Source organism: Carassius gibelio, chromosome A21 (assembly GCF_023724105.1).
Source record: "Carassius gibelio isolate Cgi1373 ecotype wild population from Czech Republic chromosome A21, carGib1.2-hapl.c, whole genome shotgun sequence".
Classification (NCBI taxonomy): domain Eukaryota; kingdom Metazoa; phylum Chordata; class Actinopteri; order Cypriniformes; family Cyprinidae; genus Carassius; species Carassius gibelio.
The window spans coordinates 19,713,875-19,738,447 of NC_068391.1; the positions used below are offsets into that span (position 1 = coordinate 19,713,875).

Sequence of the window (24,573 nt, forward strand, 5' to 3'; positions counted from 1 at the left end):
TCAGTATTTTTTCAAACGATTATTAACCCCCCCCCAACCCCCCCAATTATATTCATGTTTATCAGTATGTAAAAAAGAAAACATATACTGTGCATTTGTGGTTTCATTTACTGTTTATTCCAGGGATATTTCACTGAATGCACTAGGAATCAGGGGCCATATTCACAAAACATTGAGTTCTCTTAAATAGCAGTAAAATTTCTTAGCTATAAGAGTTTCCTGCTTGCAAAGCTGCTGAGACCAACTTTAACTGTGGAATGGAAAGAGAAAGGGTGGGTTGACCTCATTATCAACTAAGAAATAGTGCCCTCGTCTCAGAAGCTTTGAGAACAGGATATAAGAGGAAACTCACAGCTAAGAACTTTTACTGTTATTTAGAAGAACTCTTAGTGCTAAGACCAGTAGTTTTATAGATACGGCCCCAGTTGTAGTAATATGCTAATGCTTTTATGTGTTACATTTCTTTTGGATGTTCAATGGTTTAAAAGTGAGAAGAATCTAAAGTCCCCTCATTGTGCCCAGTTTTATTTATTACTGAGTCCTTTGACTGATTGTTTACAGTTAAATGTAATTTACTTCACACAAAGTAACACAAGGCATAGGAAAAAGGTGGATGCATACAGTACAAAAGGCAACTAAACGAAAGACAGATGACACTTAATAGAAACCAAGAATGTATTTTGTTTTGTTTTTTTTGTTGCCCAAAATGCATATGTGTGTATTCAAGGTCTTTAAATTTGTGTGGAAAGTTACCAAGGTGGCTGTTCTTATCTTTGCACGCAGGTAACACATCATTTTACGCTTTGGATACTAGGCCTACTTCAGAAAGAAGACCGGAGGAAGACAAATGTCAACAGACTGCTTGCCAAATTATCCTCCAATAAAGGCTGGAGAGAAAAGAATGATAGTTACTTTGGCAAAAATTGCTTTTTAATATTGCATCTTGCAAAAAAAAAAAAAGAATAAAAACAAAATCACATCACAAATGCTGTTAAAGTTGCTTAAAAATTACCATCTCTTTTTCTGAGGCAATGAATCTTAAGTTGTATTATTTTGTTTTGTATACTCCTTCAACTTGTTTTTTCTTCAGTTTGTGGCTTTCTCTTACTGAAAGGTGTCTCTGAGGTTGTGTGTGTTATCGGGAAGTGAAGCAAACACAGCAGTAACCACAAAAACCAACTGCTTCTCAGTAGTTGCTTATGTTGTTGTAAAAAAAAAAAAAAAAAAAAACCTACCCAAACTGGTGCTTTGAGTTGCTCGTCATGGAAAATCCTGACAGATTGCTCCTATTTAATCATGAAAAATTCTTCCCCTCTGCCTTGAAGGCTAAAATTAATTGCATATACGTGTATATTTTCTGCTTTTTAAAAGCACTGTCAGTTTTTCAGACCATTCACCAAAGTAAAGATTTTCTTTTGTCAATTTCATTATGTAATATACATCAATTTGTGCAGAATGAAATTTCAGATCAGTGATTTTGTGTATGACACTCCCAATGTCTCATAAACCCACAGAAATGTTTACCTATTTGTTGTCTAAATTGTTCCTTTGCCAGTGTACAATATCACTGGTGTCTTGATACTTCACAATATTTCAAGCAAAGGAGTTTACTAAGTCATGGCCTTTTTATGTCCGGAGGTGCAAATCCAATTATGCTGACAACAGTATGATGAGTGATGAGAGTAGGAATTATAATTTCCATGCCAGACAATTGTCCTTAAAATGACGGAACCTACAATGTGCTTGTCACCATCTAAGTGAACATACAAATGGCGATACCTTTGGCATTTTTACAAAGGTTGTTGTTTGATAGATATCTTAGACCATTTCGTTGTTTTTTTTTCTGATTTGGGTTTAAACTGTGATACACCATTTTTTGCTCAGGGGCCAGCTGTGCAAACTTACATAAATCTTAGAACTATTCTGACCAACTAGAAGTTAGCTATCAGAAATTTAGAACTTATTTTAGTTTTTAACATTAGTAAATTTACAGGTGTTGGTCATATAATTAGAATAACATCAAAAAGTTTTATTTAAAAATATTTATTTCACTAATTACATTCAAAAAGTGAAACTTGTATATTATATTAATTCATTACAAACAGACTGATATATTTCAAATGTTTATTTCATTTAATTTTGATGTTTATAACTGACAACTAAAAGAAAATCCCAAATTCAGTATCTCAGAAAATTAGAATATTGTGAAAAGGTTCAATATTGAAGACACCTGGTGCCACACTCTAATCAGCTAATTATCTCAAAACACCTGCAAAGCCTTTAAATGGTCTCTCAGTCTAGTTCTGTAGGCTACACAATCATGGGGAAGACTGCTCACTTGACAGTTGCCCAAAAGACGACCATGTCCATTTCACCACTAAAGAGACATCAGAGCCAGCGGCACACATCAGAAGGTCTATCCCAGTAGAGGCTGCTTCTCGGCGGATAGAGGATCTCTGAGCTCCTGCTGATTGCGACGAGCTCACCGTCTCAGAGATCGGCGAAACACATTTTTAAATAGGCGCTGTCTTTAAAAATAAACCACAGATTTGAGTTTTAAACAACTACATTCTCGCCTGAAATACTTTTAAAATTACATTTCCTGACACAATAACAGTAATATTTTGAAAATGATCAGAATAAATGGTGGTTGAACTCAACCAATGCTGCGTGAACTCAACCAATCAGGATGTTTAGCGGTCAAGTCCTGCCCCCGAAAGTTCCGGAACTTTTAAAAAGTACCACCTCGCCAGCAGGGACTTTCTGAGGGGTATTTTTTTACCCGGAACTTTATTTAGTTCCTGGTTCCTACTGTGGAAACACACCGAGTACCAGGCAAAAGTCCCTAGTTCCTGGGTAAAGTTCCTGCGGTGGGAACGCCGCATTATTTTGTCTGTCATTTTAGTGATTTAATAGTGCACTGCATGAAGTAGTGTTTAAGCAGGTGGAGGTTGAGTTAGACTTTTGTTGGTTGCAGTGATTTTTGGGGTTTTAGCCCATTCGTGAGTCTTCCTTTTCCTCAACTTGTCAGTATTGTGGTGTGGTTGTGTTATGTTAAAATCTTGTGGTCATTTTTAGGGGCTTAAAAAAAAAAAGTAGCAGCCTGCAGTATTTTGTTTTGTGTATTTTGGATTTTTATATTAGTCAGGTCTAGCTCAGGAGTTTGCTGAAAACCCATATGTAGAGGCATTTAATAATCTTAAAAAAGAACAATTTTTGGAATTGACTATTATGAAATTGAGTTGTCTCCTTTCGAAAAATGACTCAAAGACAGCACTCTTAAGGTCACCTGACCTTAACCCCATAGATAATCTGTGGGGTATTGTGAAGAGGAAGATGTGATATGTCAGACCCAAGAATGCAGAAGAGCTGAAGGCCACTATCCGAGCAACCTGGGCTCTCATAACACCTGAGCAGTGCCACAGACTGATCGACTCCATGCCACGCCGCATTGCTGCAGTAATTCAGACAAAAGGAGACACAACTAAGTATTGAGTGTTGTACTTTCTCATACTTTTCATGTTCATACTTTTTAGTTGGCCAAGATTTCTAAAAATCCTTTCTTTGTATTGGTCTTAAATTTTATTCTAATTTTCAGAGATACTGAATTTGGACAGTCACAAGCCTCCCGGTTTTCATCCAAAATATCTTAAATTGTGTTCTGAAGATGAACAAAGCCTTGAAATGACATGGGGGTAAGTGATTAATCACAACATTTTTTTTTTTTTTTTTTTTTGTGGTGGAGTAATCCTTTAAGGTTAACTTTTTCAATCTTTCTAAACAAATGAATACAAATTATTCCTAAAAGTTTGAGTTAGAATAGTTTGCAAGAGCTCGATTGAATACAAGAATGTCAAAGTGATTCGATGAGCTTGTTCATTGTCACTATAAATGTCCCTGACAAGCAGTCCCATTAAGCCACTTATTATTAACTGCCTTTTTCAAGACTTCTAAAAGATTTAAAAAAAAAAAAAAAAAAAATCACAAGGGTTTTACTGATGCATTTACTGAAAGAAACAGGAACTTATACAGTCCAGACGGTAGGTGGCGGTAATGTAGACATCGGTTTGCCAGCAGCCGACAAACAACAGAAGAAGAAGACTTCCGTTCGTGAAGGTGACAGTGATGGCGGCGGCGGCGGTGGTTCGTGGGATCGGCTCAAATCTGTCCAAACATCTGCGTGAGGTCCGCCTGCACTTATGCCAGAAATCAGCTGCCAGTCAGGGAACCAGGTGCAGTACTGGCGCTCTTCACGGGTGGATGTTTAGTAGAGAGTGTGACTGTCCTCTGTAGAAGCTGCTTGAATCACTTGCAGTAATGTTTACGCACGTTATAAATACTGACTGACAGCCCGCGTGACTGAAAACTGCACGAGACACACTCGCTGTTTATTCAGAGTACAGGGTTCCTACAGATAATTAACAGTAAACTTCAAGAGGCTAATAAAATCATTATTGCTTATTGTCCTGCCTAATGGAAGAACTCAAATTTCAATCATTAAATAAACAACACGGACAAGTTGACATAAATAATCAGTTAATAAATAAATAATCAGATGTTTATATATATATATATATATATATATATATATATATATATATATATATATATATAAACAATTATTCCCTGAACATTAATCTTTCAGTCCAATTTTGATATACCAAGTATAAATATAACAAGTATAATATATATACATATACAAACACACACACACACACAGTCATGGCCAAAAATATTGGCACCCTTGGTAAATATGATCAAAGGCGGCTATGAAAATTAATCTGCATTGTTAATGCTTTTGATTTTTTATTTTAAAAATTCACACAAAAAATGTATCCTTTCATTGGATAATTAGAATTTAAAATGGGGGGAAATATCATTACGAAATTAATGTTTTTCTCTCATACACATTGGCCACAATTAACGGCACCTTTTTTATTCAATATGTTTTGAAACCTTCATTTGCCAGTTTAACAGGTCTAAATGTTCCTGTATAATGCCTGATGAGGATAGAGAACACCTGACAAGAGATCAGAGATCATTCCTTCATCCAGAATCACTCCAGACCCTTCAGATTCCCAGCTCCATGTTGGTGGTGCTGCTCTTCAGTTTACCACATTCATTTTCTACAGGGTTCAGGTCAGAGGACTGGAATGGCCATAGAAGAAGCTTGGTTTTGTGCTCAGTGACCCATTTCTGTGTTCTTTTTTTAGGTTTGTGTTTGAATTATTGAACGGTTGGAAGATTCAAACATGGTCCATTATAAGATTTCTAACAGAGTCAGTCACTTACTGATTTTGTATCTATTGGTATTTGACAGAATCCATGATGCCATGTAGATGTCCAGGTCCTCCAGCAAAAATATAGGCCCACAACATCAAAAATACAGCAGTATATTTCATTGTACACATGGGGAACTTTTTATCTCTGTGTTCACCAAACCCATCTTGAGTGTTTGCTCCTAAAAAGCTCATTTTTAGTTTGATCTGACCATAGAAGTCAGTCCAATTTAAAGTTTGAGTCATGTCTGATAACTGAATATGCTGGAGTTTTTTTGGGACGAGCTAGGATAATGTTTTTTAAAACGCTTCCAAGGTTCTGTTTGACAAATTTTTTAAAGAGCCACACAGATGGGAAATCAAAAAGTACCTGTATTACAGTGTATGATGTAGCTGTCCATCAGTGTAAACAATGTGCAAAGTAATTAAACCAAAAAGTACACGATTTATAAAGTTATTGGCTTCTAAAGTAAGGAGTCGACTCTGAATCGCTGAAACGAGTCGTTATAGATTTCAAATCTTTTGCCCATCTCTATGTACGTCACTAGGAGCACTTCGCATAATAATCTCCGCCTAGCGTCTTGGGAGAAACGGAACTCTGACCTGATTCTACTGTTTGCTTCGCGGTGAGAGGAATAAGACATAATTCACCCCAAACAGATGCTAACGCATAGTTTACCATGGAGGTGTGTGCGGAACAACCAATCCAAACTGGTTATGTTAGTTGACCAATCAGAACACAGTATGCTACCGAAAGGTGGGGTTTAAGGAAACTGAATCTTTTGAACAGCTTCGCGCGAACCGTTTGGGGATCTCTGAGAATTGAGGTAATTTTAAAATGATATATTGACAAAATGACAATGTTTTTTAACCTTGGATGGATTTAAACCTGTTGTACAGGACTTATAATCAGTGATAGGAAGCTTAGAATTTTCATCTTACTGGCTCTTTAAAGGTTTTCTGAGCCCGAGACTCAACTATTTCCTGCAGTTCTCCAGCTGTGATCCTTTGAGAGTTTTAAGCCACTCAAACTCTCCTCCTCACCATGCATTAGGATGATATAGACACACGTCCTCTTCCAGGCGGTTTCATAACATTGTCTGTTGATTGGAAATTCTTCATTATTGCCCTGATGGTAGAAATGGGAATTTTCACTGCTCTAGCTCTTTTCTTAAAGCCACTTCAGTAATTTGTGAAGCTCAGTTATCTTTTACTGCACATCAGAGATATATTCTTTGCTTTTTCTCATTTTAATGGATGATAAAGGGAATTTGGCCTTTGTTTTCCCTACTCTTTATATTTCTGTGAAACAGGAGGCCATGGCTGGATAATGTCATGTTTATAATCATACTGGAGTGATAAAAATTTTGAATATGAATGGGAACATACTAGAGATATTTTACTCATTAGAATTTCTAGGGGTGCCAATAATTGTGTCTAACAAGTATTTGAGAAAAAACTCTATTTATAATGATACCCCCCCCCCCCCCCCCCATATGAAAATCTTATTATCCAGTGAAAGGATACATTTTTGTGAATTTTTTTTTTTTTTTTTTTTTTAACAAAAGACCAAAAGGATTAACAATGCAGATGAATTGGTGTTTGAATTTTATTGGTGCTCTATTGTCAATGGTCCTTATTATTAAAAACCGTTTTACTTTATTTTTGTTGGAAATGGTGATACAGTTTTATTATGATTCTTTGATGAATGGGAAGATTAATGAATACCATTAATTTGAAAGAAATATTTTGTAACATTTAAATTTGCCTTTACTGTCTCTTTTGATCGGTTAAATGTGTCCTTGCTGAAGTAAAAAAATATATATATATTTAAAGACTCATAAATGGTAATATATCACATTTTCCACAGAAATATTGAGTAAAAACTGTTTTAAACATTGATGATAAAAAGAAATTGAGCACCATATCAGCATATTAGAAATTATTCAAATTGATCAGTGGCGACCATTGTTATTTTAATTATTGTTTTTTTTCAACGTGAAACTAGTTCTGAGTCATTTTTAATTATGTCTTTGTAATTATTATTTGTTGTTCTTATTTTAGAGATTTTATTGAGCAGCATTATGTGACGTTAAAGGAGGCAAACCCGGAGTTTCCCATCCTGATCCGAGAGTGCTCTGGAGTTCAGCCCACGCTCTGGGCACGATACGGTAGGAAAACACTCCTGAAAACAATACAAAAGCATTATTCATACAAATGTCCACATATACATAATGATGCATCTCTGTGCCTCAGGTTTTGGCAAAGAGCGCAGTGTTTCACTGGACAACATGAACGTCGATCAAGTGGCCAAAGCTCTTGAATCAGTAGTAAATGCAAAGCCCTAAGTAAGCGTCCTGATGTAAAATAATGTACATGTTATTTGTGTCCCCAACTGAAAATAAATGTGTTCTAAATATCTTTTTTTTTGTGTGTGTGTGTGCTTCTGTGGAGGTAAGCGTGTAGTTAGCCAGTATACCCAATATAGAGATTTCCAGTAATCAGAAAAGAGGATTTATTGTTCATTGCTAATGCTAGCTTGGCCACAGGCATATACAGCAGCACCACCAAATCCATATTTAGGGTCCCAGACATAACATGGGTGTTAACAATATTTTAGAAGTATAGATTCGTAACCTGTACTCTAAAAGGTTTAATATAGCATTTACAGCATAAATGATCATTAATTGTAGTGTTTTCTGAAATTTCCCATAAGATTATAACACTGCTTGACGTAACATGAAAATCCCATCCAGTTACACTATTTGTCTTGCATTGTTTTTAATGAGCAGTGTTTGTGAGATTTAACAGCATTCGGACATAATACTTAAATGAGAGTAGAAAGTTAACAGCTTGCATTCAAGATCAATCCGATCTATTTTACGGTCTTCCCAGTTTTTTGGGGGGTTGCTATACATATATATATGAATTATGTAATTAACAATCAGGACATGTCCAAGGCACATCTTGCTTAATGTAATGCTTTTCCCATTCCACATGAAATTTTATATCATCAAATTTCTTGGAGACTGTGATTATGTATTTTGATCTAAAGGGCCACTGTATGCTTATATGTGAGGTTGCAAGGACAAAAGTTTGGGATTCACTGATATATTTAACAAAACAAAGAGAAGTGTAACAATAATAATAAAACATGACAATGATCTGTTTGAATGCAGAAGTATGTACACGGAATGGTTTTTGTACATTACAAACATTACAAACCCTACACCAGTTCTTTGGTAACACTCGATTTTAGTGTCCTTGTTGCATGTCACATGTAGCACAGTAATAACAGTAAGTTATGCATAATTGCGTGCAATTTTCTTAATAGTAAAATGTTAATTAATCATTCTCAGTATTTAAATGTGCAATTAGGCCTACAGTAACCACTGACTTCCATAGTATGAAGAAAGGAAGACAATGGCTACCGCCAACTGTTCACATATTAATATTTTTTTGTAATTGTCAATATATTCTTTTGTGCTCGACTGAAGAAACAAACTCGTAGAGGTTTGGAACAATTTGAGAGTGAGTAAATGATAGAATTCGCATTTTGGGTGAACGGTTCCTTTAAATGACTGATATACGCGGCCTGCACATACAAGGGAAGAAAAGCAATAAATATGCACAACGATGAAATCACACTCTGAACATTGTTTCAAATCTCAAGAGGCTTTGAGAGATAGACGATCGACTATTCAGTTCTTACCGCCTTCGTCATGATGGGGTTGGACTGTAGAAAAAGAAAGGAGGGGGTGAGGGGCCGTGGTTTTAATATAGAAAACTCCTTGTTTGGTGTTTTTTTTTTTTTCATTGTTGCCTATTATGCGTTACGAAATAAACGAATTACAGGCTTGTTTAAAAACGCCGATTTTTTTTTTAGTGGGTGAATTGCACAACATGACCCATTTGTTGGTCAGGGGAACATACCATTGGGGGGGTTTTGGCGACGCAACCCAGCAGCAGCAGCAGATCTTCATCGCCACGTCGCGCTGACAGCAGCAAGACAGAGAAGATTAATAGCCCGAAGCTGAGGAGCACGCTCATAGAGTTGCCACTGCTATTGAAGTATATGGCATTATTCGTGCTCTTCGGACTCCTCATCCTCAGTCCACGAACTTCTGCGTCTTGCAGTGACGCGAGGTCGAGCAGAGAAGACGCCGAGCGCTTTCGGGTTGAACAAGCTGCGCCTTTCAGACCCAAACGACCCCCACATATCATCTTCATACTGACAGATGACCAGGGTTTCAATGACATCGGATATCACAACAGACACATCCGCAGCCCGACGCTGGATAAGCTGGCTTCACAGGGAGTGCGCCTGGAGAACTACTATGTCCAGCCGCTGTGCACCCCGTCCCGCAGCCAGCTCATCACAGGCAGGTCATTCACCTCTTTGCCTTCGCACGATAGCTATGCAGAGTGTCAAAAGTTGATCAAAAGTAGCTTTCCACAAGCTGAGATAAATGCTCATATACAGATGGTGTGTATACGTACAAACGCAATCATGACACATCAATGCAATTAAACAGCATGAGATAAAATAAAACAAAAAATTAACATAACTGATAGCAAAAACTATTTAAAAAAAAAACAGTTTTTGATATCAAATCTGAGCTGTCACGTAGGGAGTATATATATATTTGATCTGGAAGATATAGGTCAATTGATTCATGACCCTATTTAAAACAAGCGGTCAGCATAGCTCAACCAAAAATGAAAATTTGCTTAAAGTTCACTCCCCCTCAGGCCATCCAAGATGTAGATGAGTTTGTTTCTTCAACATAGTTAGAGAAATGTAGCATTCCATCACTTTCTCACCAGTGGATCCTCTGCAGTGAATGGGTGCCGTCAGAATGAGAGTCCAAACAGCTGATTACATTATCCAAAAGTAATCCAATCCATCAGTTAACATCTCGTGAAGCCAAAAACTGAAACTAATCCATTAAGGTGTTTTAACTTTAAACCATTGCTTCAGGCTAAAATATGAGTCCATAATCTATAATAACACATCCTCTAGTCCACTGGTTCTCAACTGGTGGGGCGCGCCCCCCGGACACACTCCAGGGGGGGCACGAGTAGGCTACTAGTCTAATGAAAAAGGCCTTGTTGTCCTCTAAGATCAAAATCCATGATGTGTGCATAGTTCTCTCCTGGTTCAGACCAGATGACTTTTTCACTGGAGAAACCAATATTATGGATAGAGGACTCATATTTTTGGATGAACTATTCATTTAAGACATTTTTATGGAAAATGCTAACTTTTCAGTGAGAAAACAAGGACCATTAACTTGGTTGAGACTGAAAAAAAGATTGCTGTAAACATGCAACTCTAACTTCACAAAAGCAAAAATTGTTTAAACACTGTTGCACCCAAAACTTGAACCTCAGCACATACACTACGTTTGTAGTGCTAATTACTGTAGTCAAGCACCTTTATTAACTAAGCTTCAGATTAGTGTCACATATCCGATGTTGCGTGAAGTCTTGTGCATGTATGTGGTTTGATTGGACATTTGCTTTAGTTTTTTTTAAAGCTCTATGTTCCTGGAAAAGCTTTAGTCCTTTGCTGTTTTCCAAGACATCAGGAATTGATTTCCATCGGAATTGTGACAAATAAAGGGGAATAGGTCAAAAATGGATGTTAATGTAACAATTATTGTATTTGATAACAATAATATTCTCTGATCAATTGTGCAACATAAGGGGCCGTTCACACAGAGCACATTTTTCATTACAATGCGTATTATACATAGTTTTTCTCTGTAAACACACACTAGATGGATGTGTATGACTGTTGCACTTGCATCTTGAGTCTTTCGTAGCATCTCACATGTGAGCACCATATTTTTAAGACACCGTCTCAAGATAAAAGAATTTCAACTTTTACATGCAGGACCGCTTATCTATGTCAGTTCCAAAAAGTGGACCAATCAGAAGACCCCTAAGAAGGGGGCAAGTGTTGCAAGCTTTTGTTCACTGTAACAAGTTGCATGGCAGCTGTTTTATTTTACAGCAACATGGCGAAGCAGGAATTCTTCGCTATTCCTGAGTGCTGCATCTCTCATTTTTAGTTGCAAAGTGTGTGAATGGCCCCTTAGGTTCTTAGGATGTTTATACAGAAAGTATTGAGTCAGTTTTGAGTTCATAACAGGTGTAAGCAAGACCTTATTGTTTCAATTCATTATTTTTTTGTCCTCTGTGTCTAAGCACTGGGAATTTATTTATGATTTCTTTAGATATCAAATTCACACTGGCCTCCAGCACTCCATCATCAGACCACGTCAACCCAGCTGCCTCCCTCTGGATGTGGTCACACTCCCTCAACGCTTACAGGAAGTCGGTTACTCCACTCACATGGTGGGGAAGTGGCATTTGGGCTTCTATCGGAAAGACTGTTTGCCCACACGTCGGGGATTTCAGAGCTACTTCGGCTCATTGACCGGCAGCGTAGACTATTATACATATGGCTCATGTGACGGCAAGTCATTGTGTGGCTTTGACCTCCACGAAGGTGAGTCCGTGGCATGGGGGAAAGCGGGGAAGTACTCAACTCACCTCTACACCCAAAGAGTGCGCAAAATCTTAGCAACACACGACTCAACCAGTCAGCCTCTTTTTATCTTCCTTTCCCTTCAGGCGGTGCATACACCTCTAAAGCCACCCAAAGAGTACATCTATCCGTACCGCCGCATGGGCAACGTCCCCCGCAGGAAATACGCAGCCATGGTTTCTATCGTTGACGAGGCTGTCCGAAACATAACTTACGCGCTGCGAAAGTATGGCTTCTACCGTAATAGCATCGTCATCTTCTCCACTGACAACGGAGCCCAGCCATTAACAGGGGGCAGTAACTGGCCCCTACGAGGGTGTAAGGGGACATATTGGGAAGGTGGCATTAGAGGGGTGGGTTTCGTGCACAGTCCCTTGATACGCCATCGAAGAAGGGTCAGCAGAGCCCTTATACACATCACGGACTGGTATCCAACTCTAGTTGGACTTGCTGGGGGCAATGTGTCGCACCATCAGGGCTTAGACGGGTTTGATGTTTGGCCTACCATTAGTGAAGGAAAGAAATCCCCACGAATGGAAATTCTGCACAACATCGACCCTCTTCATCGGCGGAGTCAGGGCTCGTTGAAGGACGGCTATGGATTGTGGGACACCACCGTGCAAGCATCCATCAGAGTGGGCGACTGGAAGCTTTTGACGGGTGACCCTGGCCATGGGGATTGGGTGCCGCCCCAGGTCCTTACAAACTTCCCCAGCAGCTGGTGGCACCTGGAGCGACAGATTGAAATAAAAAGAAAATCAGTTTGGCTCTTCAATGTTACAGGCGACCCTTGTGAACGGCATGACCTTGCAGCGCACAGGCCTGACGTCGTCAAGGAACTGCTAGCACGGCTAGTGTTTTACAATCGCACTGCAATACCTGTTCGCTACCCGCCAGATGATGCCCGCGCCAACCCCAGTTTGAATGGCGGTGCATGGAGACCTTGGGTGAACGACGACGAAAAGCAGGAAAACTGGGATGGAATTTATTACAAGAGAGGGAAGAATCGCAAAAGAAAGAAATGTAGGCTCTGCAAAGTACAATCGTTCTTCAAGAAGCTTAATTTAAAGATTATGACAAAACAAATATAAGATTCTACTGCTGTTGGACACCACTTACAATTACAAACTTAATTTCTGACCATGTTTAAGACCTGGAAAGGAATATTACACCCAGGCCATCCAAGATCTACATGACATTTTTCTCAGGTGAAGACAAATTAAGGTTTTAGAGGAAAACATGCTCACCAAAGACTATTTTCGACAGTCCAAAATCCATCTTTACACAGATTAAAAGTAATCCACATGTCCACAACTGATAAATAAGGGTTGGTAAATATGTTATACACTTTTTAACCACAAGGGCTTACATTGGTCAAGTTTGGTTTAGTTCCCGACCTCTTGTCTGCAGATGTCTTTATTCACAAAAGATACAGCTCAACAGAAGCATTTACTTGGTTACCTTTCTTTTAACTCTTTCCCTACCATCAACCAGTTATCTCGTCTTTTAAAAGACAACACTTCCCCGCCAAAAACAAGTTTTACAGCTTTCCGTGTTTTCACTGTTATACACTGGGGGGCACTATTACACATCTTCTGAATGAGTACAAAACCTCCAGAACAAAAACACACATGAAGAGGACGGAGAAACGAGCGATCTCTTATGTAAACAGATGCACATCAGTAATAGACAGCATATAAATGAAAACTGCATAATGTTACAGAGTAAAATGATGATCCATGAAGTGGTTTATGTCTGTGCAAGCTTTGGAGGAGATGATGGAAGCGACTAACTGGATTTATACTTTGATAATCATACTGACTATTATCCTGATGTATTTTTTGATAGAAATGTGATTTCCTCACCCTTTTGCTCAAAAAAATGCATTTTTATGAAACCTACCTATATTCAAGTGTTGATTAAAAAAAAGAATGCTTTAAGCTAGATTTAAACTGTTTTTTTATGTATTGCATATTAAAATATTCATACAGCAAAATAGTGAAAATCATCAAAAGTGCTCGCGGTGGATGGCAACTTTTTAAAAAAAGTGCTAGCGGGGAAAGAATTAAACCGAGGTTGATAGTTGTGTGGTATAAATAACTCAAAAAATAACAACATTTGTGTGAGCTTATAAAACTGCATGTATTATTACAATACAGTTGTACTGACAAATTCTGTTTACAGCAGTTTGATTGTCTTTTATTTCTTTTGAGCAAATAAAACGTCAAGTTAATGCAGTGTTGCAACATTTGGTGAAATTATGTGAACTGTGAAACTATTAATTAAAATTATTAACAATGGTTTGAGCACCTGCAGACCTCTTATGTTTCAACTGTTTTTGCATCCTATCAGACTGTAATGTAAAATTCATATGGCTTGCTGCTGAGCACCAGGAGACCACGAGGACGTCATTACATTTCAGCTCTATATTACAAGTACAATCTGTTTGTTCAGGCTCATTGGATATTTCTTAACAGATGCCCTGTAGCACTGGTATTGGTGGATGGATGATACGTCTTCTTGGGGTCAGGTCAAATACCATTTAAGGACCTAATGGTGGAACTGTATGACCTTTCAAAGCTCTCCACAAACCAACCTCTGCCCACAAATGCATTCTGTGGAAGCATGAGACAAATCAGGGACCAGCAACCAACCTCTCTTTGTTGAATGGAGAAACGTGCTAATAAGCTCCTCTTTATTTTCATCAAATGATTGGTGATGGACAATAGACAGAAATGATTTTCCGATTCTTTCACAGTTACAGTTTCAAATTCAGTGGTGATGGAAAAAAATATGTGCAGTTGTGTTTTATATACATATATAATTAAAGATATGATTTTGAAATACGCCTCATGTTTTTACACAGAAATATGGAGGATATTTGAGTGGATTTATCTGATGGCTTCATTGGGTATTCAGTGCTTTGAGATATCTAGATAGGAGTACTGCCCCCTTGTGAAAAAGACAAACATTTTTTCAAACCTTTAATTAGACGTATACCAGTGTTGGGGTAAAGCATTACACATAACGTAATCAGATTACTTTTTTCTAGTAACTAGTAAAGTAACATGTTACTTTTTAATTTACAAGAAAATATCTGAGTTACTTTTTCAAAAAAAGTAACACCCGTTACTTTGTTTTCCTATTTATTGACTGGTGGGTCTCCTGTCCCCATATTGGGAGAAATCTGAAGTACAGAGGCGTTGTGTGCACTGTGTAAACATGATGTAGTTCTAGACTAAATGTGAATGTGCATTAATTCATCCCACTCACAAAAAAACGGGTTTTGTATTCATCAAAATGAATTAAAACAGTGAAATGCAAACTGATGCAAAGCTGCAATTATTGTTATTATAAAATAATTATAATAATTATCTAATCCCATTTTATTAACTAGTGTCTTTGCTGCTGACCTTTGATGATCCAGTTCAACCATACTAATAAGCGAGAATGACTTTAGATAAACTAATCAATGTTTTTTTATTGCTGAAGAGTGTTGAATCTTCTTCTCCTGTGTTCTGCTGTACAGACGTCAGTTTACTTTTCCTTCAGCCTGAGGTTTATTCTTTACACTTTTTGGTGTGAAAGGGCTTTTATATTTACTATAAATAGAACTTCTTATATTAAAAACAATCAAGTCCTGCTCATATTTAAAAAGTAATGCAAAAGTAATGTAATGCATTACTTTCCATAAAAAATAACTAAGTAACGTTTTAGGGAGTGACGCCATATTGTAATGCATTACTTTTAATTGTTATTACACTTTAAATGAACAAAATGCAATGTTTTCAGACCCTTAACTGCATGCTGTTTACAATTAAATGAAAATGTATTATACTTGACATATTAAAGGCAGTTAGAGGAACTAGAGTGCTTTTTGACCCACTTAAGTAAGAGTTCAGTACAGAAATTCATAATGACTTCTCTTCTAAATATGTCCTACTAAATAATACTTTAATGTCATTTCTGTTACAACTTAAAAATGAGGGGTCACAGTTTCTGGTCCCCATTCACTTCTATAATATATATATATATATATATATATATATATATATATATATATATATATATATATATATATATATATATATATATATATATATATATATATATATATACATATTCCTTTTTTTTCAGTACTATGGAAGTCAAAGACTACCAGCAAAAATTTGATTACCAACATTCATCCATTTGTGTGAGTGAGTGTGTATGTTATCCTATCCTGAATACACATTTATTTATTTATCAGGAATGTAAAAATTCTGAAAATGTTCTGTGAGGGGTGTGTGGGTGTGTGTGTGTGTGTGTGTAAATAGGATTATGGAAACTATAGAGTTGTATATATTATGCACACAAATACGAACTAAATACAAACCAGTGGAGTCTGTTTATTTCTTTCTTTCTTTTTTTTTTTTTTTTTTTTTTTTTTTTTTTTGCATGTTTGCATTCATTTTGCGTTTATTTATATTGCTGTTAATTTACTTATTATTATGCATTTATTAAAATATTTTTATGCATTTATTCAGTACAGTTTTTACCTGACTACCCAAAATAAATAATAAACCGGAAATAAATTGATAAATCAACCTAATAGTATACCAAATTTAACCATTAGAAACAGAATTTAGCTGTAGGTGTGATTTCGTGGTTGTCCTGCAGGTGACTGCATGAGACTGTCTGAGCACTGAATCAAAAAAAAAAAAAAAAAAAAAAAAAAAAAAAACATTTTTCTTAAGGTCTAAGACCTGCTTTTAGGAAATACGGTCCTGCTTATTATTTAGCTGAAATTAATTTGAAGCCATCTCCTTAATGTATTAGCACATCTAAAGTAAGGTAAAACATTACATTTGAAAAATAATTTCACTTGTGGCGACGTGCTTTATATTTAAGCTAGGCTATTTGTTTTGTTGTAAGTTATACAGTTGTTATGTACTACTGTATGTTCTACTGTAGCCTATTTGTTATCTGCTAGCTACTAAATAAAGCAAGTCCAATATATATAGGCATTTGGTTTTTAAAAGCTTGTATCTATTTGTCAATTAAATATATTGCTCCTGGGTAAGGAGAGACAAATTCAGAAGTTTTGTTAAATGAACGAAGGAAAAAGTTTAGTGTCTCGTAAATACATGTGTAAATTAAATAATACATAAACTTCAGCACTGTGTAAACGACGACACCTTTGCTTTCTCCTCGCGTTTTTATCAATCATCAGCGTTACCCTTGCTCTGTTTAGGTCGTTTTAAGCGAGACTTGTGCTTCCACAGCTGTAAAAAATACACAATTTACACTGTACAAAAAATAAATAATAATTACATAATTTTAATCAACTATTGAATGTCATATTTGTTAATAGATTTTTATTCATATTAATACGCTTGATTTGTAATTCATATGAACCATCACATCAGAGCTGTCCGTCGAAGACAATATTCTCTGAAGCTTTATTTTTTATTTTATTTTTTCAAACACAAGGAAGTCACACTTGGGTGTGAAATGTAACCCCCACACATCTAAATCCTCTCAGATCGCTTTGAAACCTTGTTCTCCTTCCGAACCGACCCAAACCCGTTTGCATTATTCTGTTTCCTCGAGGTCTGAGAAACTGTTTATTTACTGCTGTGCCTAATGGACTGTAAAGTGTTTGCACGGTTTTCAGATGGAGACATTAACATAAATGGCATGTCTATCTTAGAGCTGGTAATGCATGAGTCAAATATGGACAAACTAATATCTCTCCGCAAAGAAAAAATGACTGAATCCTGAAGAACAGCTTGATGAAGAGCGTGATAAATCGTGTGTATATTAAGTAACTCATCTTAAGATATAGATCAATAAAGGTTAAACACAATAAAAATATGTAAACCACTCAAAATGTAATAAAGTGTCTTCCATGTTGTTATCTTATCAATAGGCCACCGTTTTCAAGCCGAACAGTGGAATAAAAGCTACTATACGATTATAAAATTATTAGCACACAAACACACACTTATTTGTCTTTACAACATGATCACAAACAATTATATTATTGATCAGCAGCATATTATTACTTATACAATTTAAAATATCAGCTTCACGACGTCACAGCTATTTCAACACGGTTCACATCAATTCGATATAAAATAATTAAATAAATAAAATAAAAAAGTTGTATATAATCAATGTACGTTTAAATCATGCATACTCCGTAGAATCTGTAATTATTATTTTACGACCACGATCTATCTACGCATTGTAGACATTGCTCTTTGTTTTGAACCAACTGATAATCGAATGTCGTGTGTTATATAAACTAATATAAAATTATTTCGATTGCAAGAATAATGTTCTGGAAAAATTTAGGCTAAAAATTGGTAGTTTTGTTTGCCATCATAAGATAAAAAATACAGTGACACTGAACCTGCGTTGTATTACGCCACGGTTATTACAGTTCATGTCATTAAATCATAAAATAGTTTACAAATGCATTTGGGCTATTTTTATATGTAAAATGATAAAAGCAACAAATGGCAAAATGTAAGGCCACATAAGAACGTATGTTCTTGATTATTATTTTCTCCTGCAATGTTTCCAATAAAAAATACAAATGCAAAAATAGCACTGAACTAATCAAAATAAATGTAGTACAACTCATGAAAACAAAAATAAGAATAATTGAACATGAAATAAAATCTAAACAATCTGGCTGACATTTTTAAACAATATAATTTTAAAAACAGCCGAATTTACCTTAAACATAGATATACATTATTCAGTGTTAAATAATACACACACACAGGACACAACTCTGTATAATGACATGGGTACAACACAGGTATTACAAGGAGAGGGTGACTTCTGAGGACATAACCCATGTCCCCATTTTTCAAAACGCTTATAAATATGCACAATGTTTCCTGTGAGGGTTAGGGTTAGGTGTAGGGTTGGTGTAGGGCCATGGGATATACAGTTTGCACAGTATAAAAACCATTACACCTATGGGATGAACACACTTTTCACAAAAAACAAACAAACGTGTGTGTGTCTGTGTGTCCGACAGTAATGAACTAAATCATATTTTATTTTTAAAAACGTTTATTATCGCCTACTGTAGATTTGCACCTGTTGTCTTTTCAAAATTTCATTGCATTTTTGCATTTGCACGTGGGACTGCACTAATTTCATAGGTTGCCTAAACATTCTGAATAGCATTCAATCGAGGGCCGCTGTGAACTGGAACATCACCAAGACAAGGTTTCGATACCGTGGGAGGGTGATTATCATGATCATAAAAGTGACGTCAACGACGCAACCTTTAGCAGCCACCGAGTCTGAGGGCTCAGAGAATCTGGCCAGGTAGAGGAACCGACAGGTTATAGGGAAACCTGGGTCTAAGGAGCCAAGATCAACTGTGTGGGTGCATATTATGCACTGGAGTCACCAGACGGGAAAATGTACGTCAGTTATCTCTTGGAGAAGGACACCAGTATGTACCCGAATTCCGTAAGACACTCAAGCCTAAACCTGAACCCTCAGAATTTTGTCCCCACACCTCCTCAGTATCCAGACTTCACAGGATACCATCACGTCCCTGGAATTCCCAGCGACCCTCACCACAGCCAGACAGGAGCCTGGAATCCCGCGTATCCTCCTCCGCGAGAGGAATGGCCACCTTACGGCCCGGGAACTGGAGCTTCGACCTCGAGCACTGGTCAGCTGGGCTTCAGTCCTCCAGAGTTTTCATCTGTTCAAGCGACCGGCCTTCTCCCATCCTCCATAAACACATCAGTCGGTCAGCTGTCGCCCAACTCTCAGAGACGGAACCCCTACGACTGGATGCGTCGGAGCGCGCCGCCGCCAAACTCAGGTGCCTTACTATAAACCTCTATAAACGTAAAAAAAATAATAATAAAAAAAAGTTATTATATTTTGAAAAATATAATCTAATAATTATTATAGAGAGTAAAAACTATCGTAATCGCAAAAAGAAAAAAGAAAGAAAAAAAAGGCCCGTGTTGTAGGTATATGTCATGGGAAAACTACTGCTAATCCTGGTCTCGCGATAGTTTGGAAGAAAACTCTTCTGTTTCACGCGTTTGTCATGCTAATATAGTGATTTGTGTGAATTTCTTTGCTTTGATGTAACTCTTTGTTCTTTTTTGCCTGGATGCCGTGAAGTTGTTGGATACACGGATGCGCATGTGCAATTAAAATTTAATAGCTAGTAAAACAGCAGAAAGTGAAAAAATATAGAAAATAAAAAAAGGAGAAATAATTAAAAAAATTAATTATTCATAGGATCTTTTTGTTTGTTGTTTGTTTTTGTTTATAAAAACAACACAATGTGTAACAGAATGAAAGCTTGCCCATGCAGCTCACTGATTTGGAAGAAATGTCAGCAAATTAAAATTAAAATTATGAAATTGTAAAATTTCATAATTAAAAATTATGTTTACATGTACAGTTGGGCCTTATATTTACACCCACCAACGATATTTGTAATTAGTGCAATTACTGTAAAAAAAAGAAAAAAAAGAAAAAAAAAGAATAAAAACTTTGATGTTTGATATTGTTAATAAGGTATTTTATCCCAGCTCAGGAGCCTTTATATTAAGACTGGAACATGAAGAAACAATTAACTTTGAGCTCTTCCTCATATGAATGCCATACCATGACATAATATGCAAGTTGGAAAAATTGTTGCAAATTTAGTTGAGCTTTAGCTTTATAGGCCTAATACATATGAAAAATACATATGCCATTAAATTAGAATCTTGATGCAATTCCTCAAGACTTTAATTTTAATTACCACACATTAAAATGCAACTCAGTCCCCAGACTTTCTCATTGAAAAAAGTCTGGAGCCAAGCCTAAAATGATGTCTTATTAGCTCATTATTATTATACTCAGATGCATTTTCTATAACATGATTCAGTACCTGGCTTTTTAAATGGAGGACTGTGAGAGTTGCTTTTCTGGGTTAATGATACCAAGAGATTATGGGCTGAAGATGCTGTGGTGGAGAAGCCTAATTATCTGGAGTTCCACCCTCTGTGGCGGTTGCCCTAGACAGACGCTGTCCTAACTGTGCCGCTCATGTTTTAATATTTAACTTGTGGCCACTTAAGTCCCCTCTTGCCGCTGACAGGGTAAACCGAGTTTGAAATATGGAGACACGATTCCAAAGACTTTCATAACATGGACATCTTGGTATTTAATATGTGTGCTTTTGACGATTGGCTTGATTAAGGGAGCAAACACATAGTTACTTTTTAATAGAAAAGATAAACACATAATGACATTAACAAAAAAAAAAAGACTCTTTATTTATATCACATTATCATTAATCATAGTCAGTTTGATTTGTTTAGCAGTTCTCAAAATACATGTTGTTAGCTTTCAAAAAAAAAAATATATATATATATATAATTTCAGTGGACTCAGTGAGTAAAAAAAAAAAAAATATATATATATATATATATATATATATATATATATATATATATATATATATATATATATATATATATATATATATATAATTTCAGTGGACTCAGTGAGTAAAAAAAAAAACGAAAAAATTAAAATAGCATTTAAAGGGACCAGTTTTACATTGAATATGCCAAGCAATTTGTTGCTAAATAATAAAGTACAATAAATTATTCTTGTGTCATGTGATGAAATACCCATCTACACATGAAAAGGAAAGGGTTCTCAAAAGGACTGATTTACAATTATTTGTTTAAAATTGACTCGACTCTTAATTAATCTTTTTTTTTTTTTTTTTTTTTTGTTATGCCGTTTGTCTTTTAGGGGGGAAAACCAGAACAAAAGACAAATATCGGGTAGTGTACACGGATCATCAGCGACTGGAGCTGGAGAAAGAGTTTCATTACAGCCGTTACATCACAATAAGAAGAAAGGCAGAACTGGCGACAGCACTCAGTCTGTCAGAGAGACAGGTCAGCTGCTCGAATACTGGCCACAGTTTCTTAGAAAACATATTCTTCATCTTTACTCTACAGCTTCCAAAAGGGGGGTTGCAGTGAAGCCACAAAACAATTCCCCCAAAAACATTTCAGTCAACAGTTGTTAAAAAGAACCGTTTTTTCTCTTAATGTGAAGAGCATTTGAACAGTTTTCCAGTATAAAGAACATTATGTTGAATGGGAAGGTTCCATGGATGTTAAAGCTCCTTCATGCACTCTTAAAAACAAAGGTTCTTTTTTTGGAATTTATGGTTTCATGAAGAACCTTTTTAATGTAGAATCGGTTGTTCATGCTGTAAAAAGGTTCTTTATTGGCATCTTTGGTTCCACGAAGAGCCTTTAACATCTTTGAGACACTAGGGGTTCCAAAAGATGTTTTGGGTTCCCTAAAGAAACTTTTTCCATTATGATCCTTTATAAAATCGTCTGAGGAATGGAAAATCTCCATGGATGTGAAACACAGAACCACAGATGTCAATAAATGAGGTTTTATTTTTAAGAATGTGAACTTTCATTCCACAAATCATGGAAAAATGGTTCTTTTAAGAACTGTTCACCAAGATTCGTTCGGGAACCAAAAATGGTTCTTATATGGCATCGCTGTGAACCCCCCCCCCCCCCCCCCCCCAGGAATCTTTAAAGCTGATTGCGATCAGTGGTGTGTAATGCAGTGTAGATTAAATATACAACTTTTGCCTTAATGAATGTAAATGAGAATGTTTTTCAGTATGACTTACATAGCGTGCTGTTGACAGGTGAAGATCTGGTTCCAGAACCGGCGTGCTAAAGAGAGGAAAGTCAATAAAAAGAAAATGCAACAGCCGCAGCCGGCATCCACGACCACACCGACCCCCCCTGGATCAGTTCTGCCTGGGAATGTTGCAATGGTGACCAGCAGCAGCGGTGGCCTGGTGTCACCATCCATGCCAATGACTATCAAAGAAGAGTACTGAACTTCATACAGAGCCCTCTCACACTTTTACACACAGGGTACTTTCAAATCAACTCATCAATGAAAACACACCATGAATGGAGCAACCGTGACAAAGACTGAAATCAAAAGTAGTCCATTGAAAAGTAATGCAGCAACATTCTGAAATGGATGAGAGAAACGTTGTGTAATATTCCTCTGGTCGTGTCGGTTTCTTTATCCTAATACTTTATTACTGCTGTTGTTATGCTCATCACTGTAAACTTTAATATGTTTTGAGATTGTAAAAGTGAATTCAAATAACAGTGTACTTCTTAAGTGATTTGTATGAATAAAATAAATGTTTTCATCGTGGCAAATCGATTCATTTCAGACTTGCCATGGAGAAACCATCCATTTTCATATCTGTTCAAATGTGTCTTCCCTCAGATATCAGAAACAGCTGTTTGTGTCCAGCATTGATTTGTCAGCTTTATTGAAGGTGTTTCCATTTTCACCCGGAGTGCTCCTGCTTTGTGTAAAGCATTGAGGAGAATGTCAGATGGGTTTTATGGAAATGGAGAAGCGCAGGAGAACAAGTCTAGCGTGTGAGTGAATAAACAGCACTAGAACAGGAGCTGGTGCTGTTTGCACAGTGTAACGGCATCGCTGGATAAGAGACGAGTGCACGCTGAGAAACTGTGAGCTGTTTCATTATCAAGCACACTCTGGACTCTCTTATCATCGGTGGGACAGAGAAGCTCAGCTTGACGGGCAGCACATATCTCCTCAATACAGCGCCGCTGCAACAGGACCTGTTTTATGACCACGTTAACAAAGCCAGGGTGTGGCGTCCAAAGGCCGAGCAAACAACATGCATCTGCCTGCGAACTTGATGCTAGTGTCCATATGTCCATCTTCATCTTTAGGTTAGAGAAGATACTGTGATCGGTCTTTAGCTCATCATGGCCATGCTTCAGAAATAGACTTTATATTCTGTTGAACTCAGAGTGAATTATCTTATCTTAAAACAATGGCACATTTCATTAATGTGTTAACGCATATAGGAGCAGAATAACTGGGCTTTGCTAGGTATCTCTGTGTATATCATTTATATACAACAATTATTTTTTATATGCAAAATTAAATACTGTGATAACACGTGAAGTTGAAGTGAAATCATGAACTTGAACTTTTGTTAAATAATATTGACACTGATGGCACTAAATTATTCAAGGTACGAAACCAATATATTGTAAGTCCTCAAAGTGAAAATGTAACGATTTTATCCATACGAGACAAATTGCACGTGTCTTTGAAAGTATTCTGTTTAATAAAGAGGCTTTAATGATTCTTCAGCTCTGTCTTGTTACCTTGTATTGTCCCATTTCTCTTTATCACTGCTCTATTTCTGGTAAGAGGAGAATTGTAAACACAAGCTTGCTGATAGCTGCCTCTGAGGTCATAAAGTTTATTGGGGGGGATATTGTAAAAATATTCTCACCGCGGTAACAGAAACATGTGGATGGTGTCCTACATATGTAATTCTATATGAACTACAAAGAGAACTTTTTATTAGGAAGTCCAAATACAAGTTATAATTCTTGACACGTTTAAAAATACAAGCTGAATGTGTGTCTAAATTATTCCCTAGACCTAGTTGAAGTTGAAGATCTTATTTTTTCATCTTCTAGCTACTGTGTTTTTATGTGTGCTATTTAACACAATAATCACTAGAGAGTTAATTAGGGTAAATAGTGTAAAGCAAGGTATCCCCTTGTCTATCTTCACAAACACTAAACAAACTCTTTCCCCGTCCAGCTGCTTGTTTACGAGGCTATTGTATCATAAACTTTCAATTAC

The 24,573-nt window shown here is 36.6% G+C and overlaps 3 protein-coding genes across 3 annotated transcripts; all 3 read left to right on the plus strand.

The window, feature by feature from the left end:
- The first annotated feature begins 4,063 nt into the window (after window positions 1–4,063).
- On the plus strand, window positions 4,064–7,700 carry LOC127942350 (NADH dehydrogenase [ubiquinone] 1 alpha subcomplex subunit 2). Its single transcript, XM_052538037.1, has 3 exons — window positions 4,064–4,232; window positions 7,344–7,450; window positions 7,536–7,700. Exons 1-3 carry the CDS (start codon window positions 4,126–4,128, stop codon window positions 7,625–7,627), a joined length of 306 nt encoding a protein of 101 aa, XP_052393997.1. The 5' UTR covers window positions 4,064–4,125; the 3' UTR covers window positions 7,628–7,700.
- Window positions 7,701–9,046: 1,346 nt separating this feature from the next.
- arsib (arylsulfatase family, member Ib) lies at window positions 9,047–14,135 on the plus strand. The gene is made up of 2 exons (XM_052538036.1): window positions 9,047–9,665; window positions 11,522–14,135. The coding sequence occupies exons 1-2, from the start codon at window positions 9,355–9,357 to the stop codon at window positions 12,924–12,926; spliced, it is 1,716 nt and encodes a 571-aa protein (XP_052393996.1). The 5' UTR covers window positions 9,047–9,354; the 3' UTR covers window positions 12,927–14,135.
- A 4,954-nt stretch (window positions 14,136–19,089) lies between these two features.
- On the plus strand, window positions 19,090–24,066 carry LOC127941847 (homeobox protein CDX-1-like). The gene is made up of 3 exons (XM_052537294.1): window positions 19,090–19,678; window positions 21,625–21,773; window positions 22,556–24,066. The coding sequence occupies exons 1-3, from the start codon at window positions 19,264–19,266 to the stop codon at window positions 22,751–22,753; spliced, it is 762 nt and encodes a 253-aa protein (XP_052393254.1). The 5' UTR covers window positions 19,090–19,263; the 3' UTR covers window positions 22,754–24,066.
- The last annotated feature ends 507 nt before the right edge of the window (window positions 24,067–24,573 follow it).

Coding starts and splice junctions, on each gene's coding strand:
- LOC127942350 (XM_052538037.1), top strand. CDS start 4,126: ATGGCGGCGGCGGCGGTGGTTCGTGGGATCGGCTCAAATCTGTCCAAA. Junction 4,233..7,343: donor GCTGCCAGTCAGGGAACCAG/GTGCAGTACTGG, acceptor TTCTTATTTTAG/AGATTTTATTGAGCAGCATT. Junction 7,451..7,535: donor CACGCTCTGGGCACGATACG/GTAGGAAAACAC, acceptor TCTGTGCCTCAG/GTTTTGGCAAAGAGCGCAGT.
- arsib (XM_052538036.1), top strand. CDS start 9,355: ATGGCATTATTCGTGCTCTTCGGACTCCTCATCCTCAGTCCACGAACT. Junction 9,666..11,521: donor AGCCAGCTCATCACAGGCAG/GTCATTCACCTC, acceptor TGATTTCTTTAG/ATATCAAATTCACACTGGCC.
- LOC127941847 (XM_052537294.1), top strand. CDS start 19,264: ATGTACGTCAGTTATCTCTTGGAGAAGGACACCAGTATGTACCCGAAT. Junction 19,679..21,624: donor CGCGCCGCCGCCAAACTCAG/GTGCCTTACTAT, acceptor TTTGTCTTTTAG/GGGGGAAAACCAGAACAAAA. Junction 21,774..22,555: donor TCAGTCTGTCAGAGAGACAG/GTCAGCTGCTCG, acceptor TGCTGTTGACAG/GTGAAGATCTGGTTCCAGAA.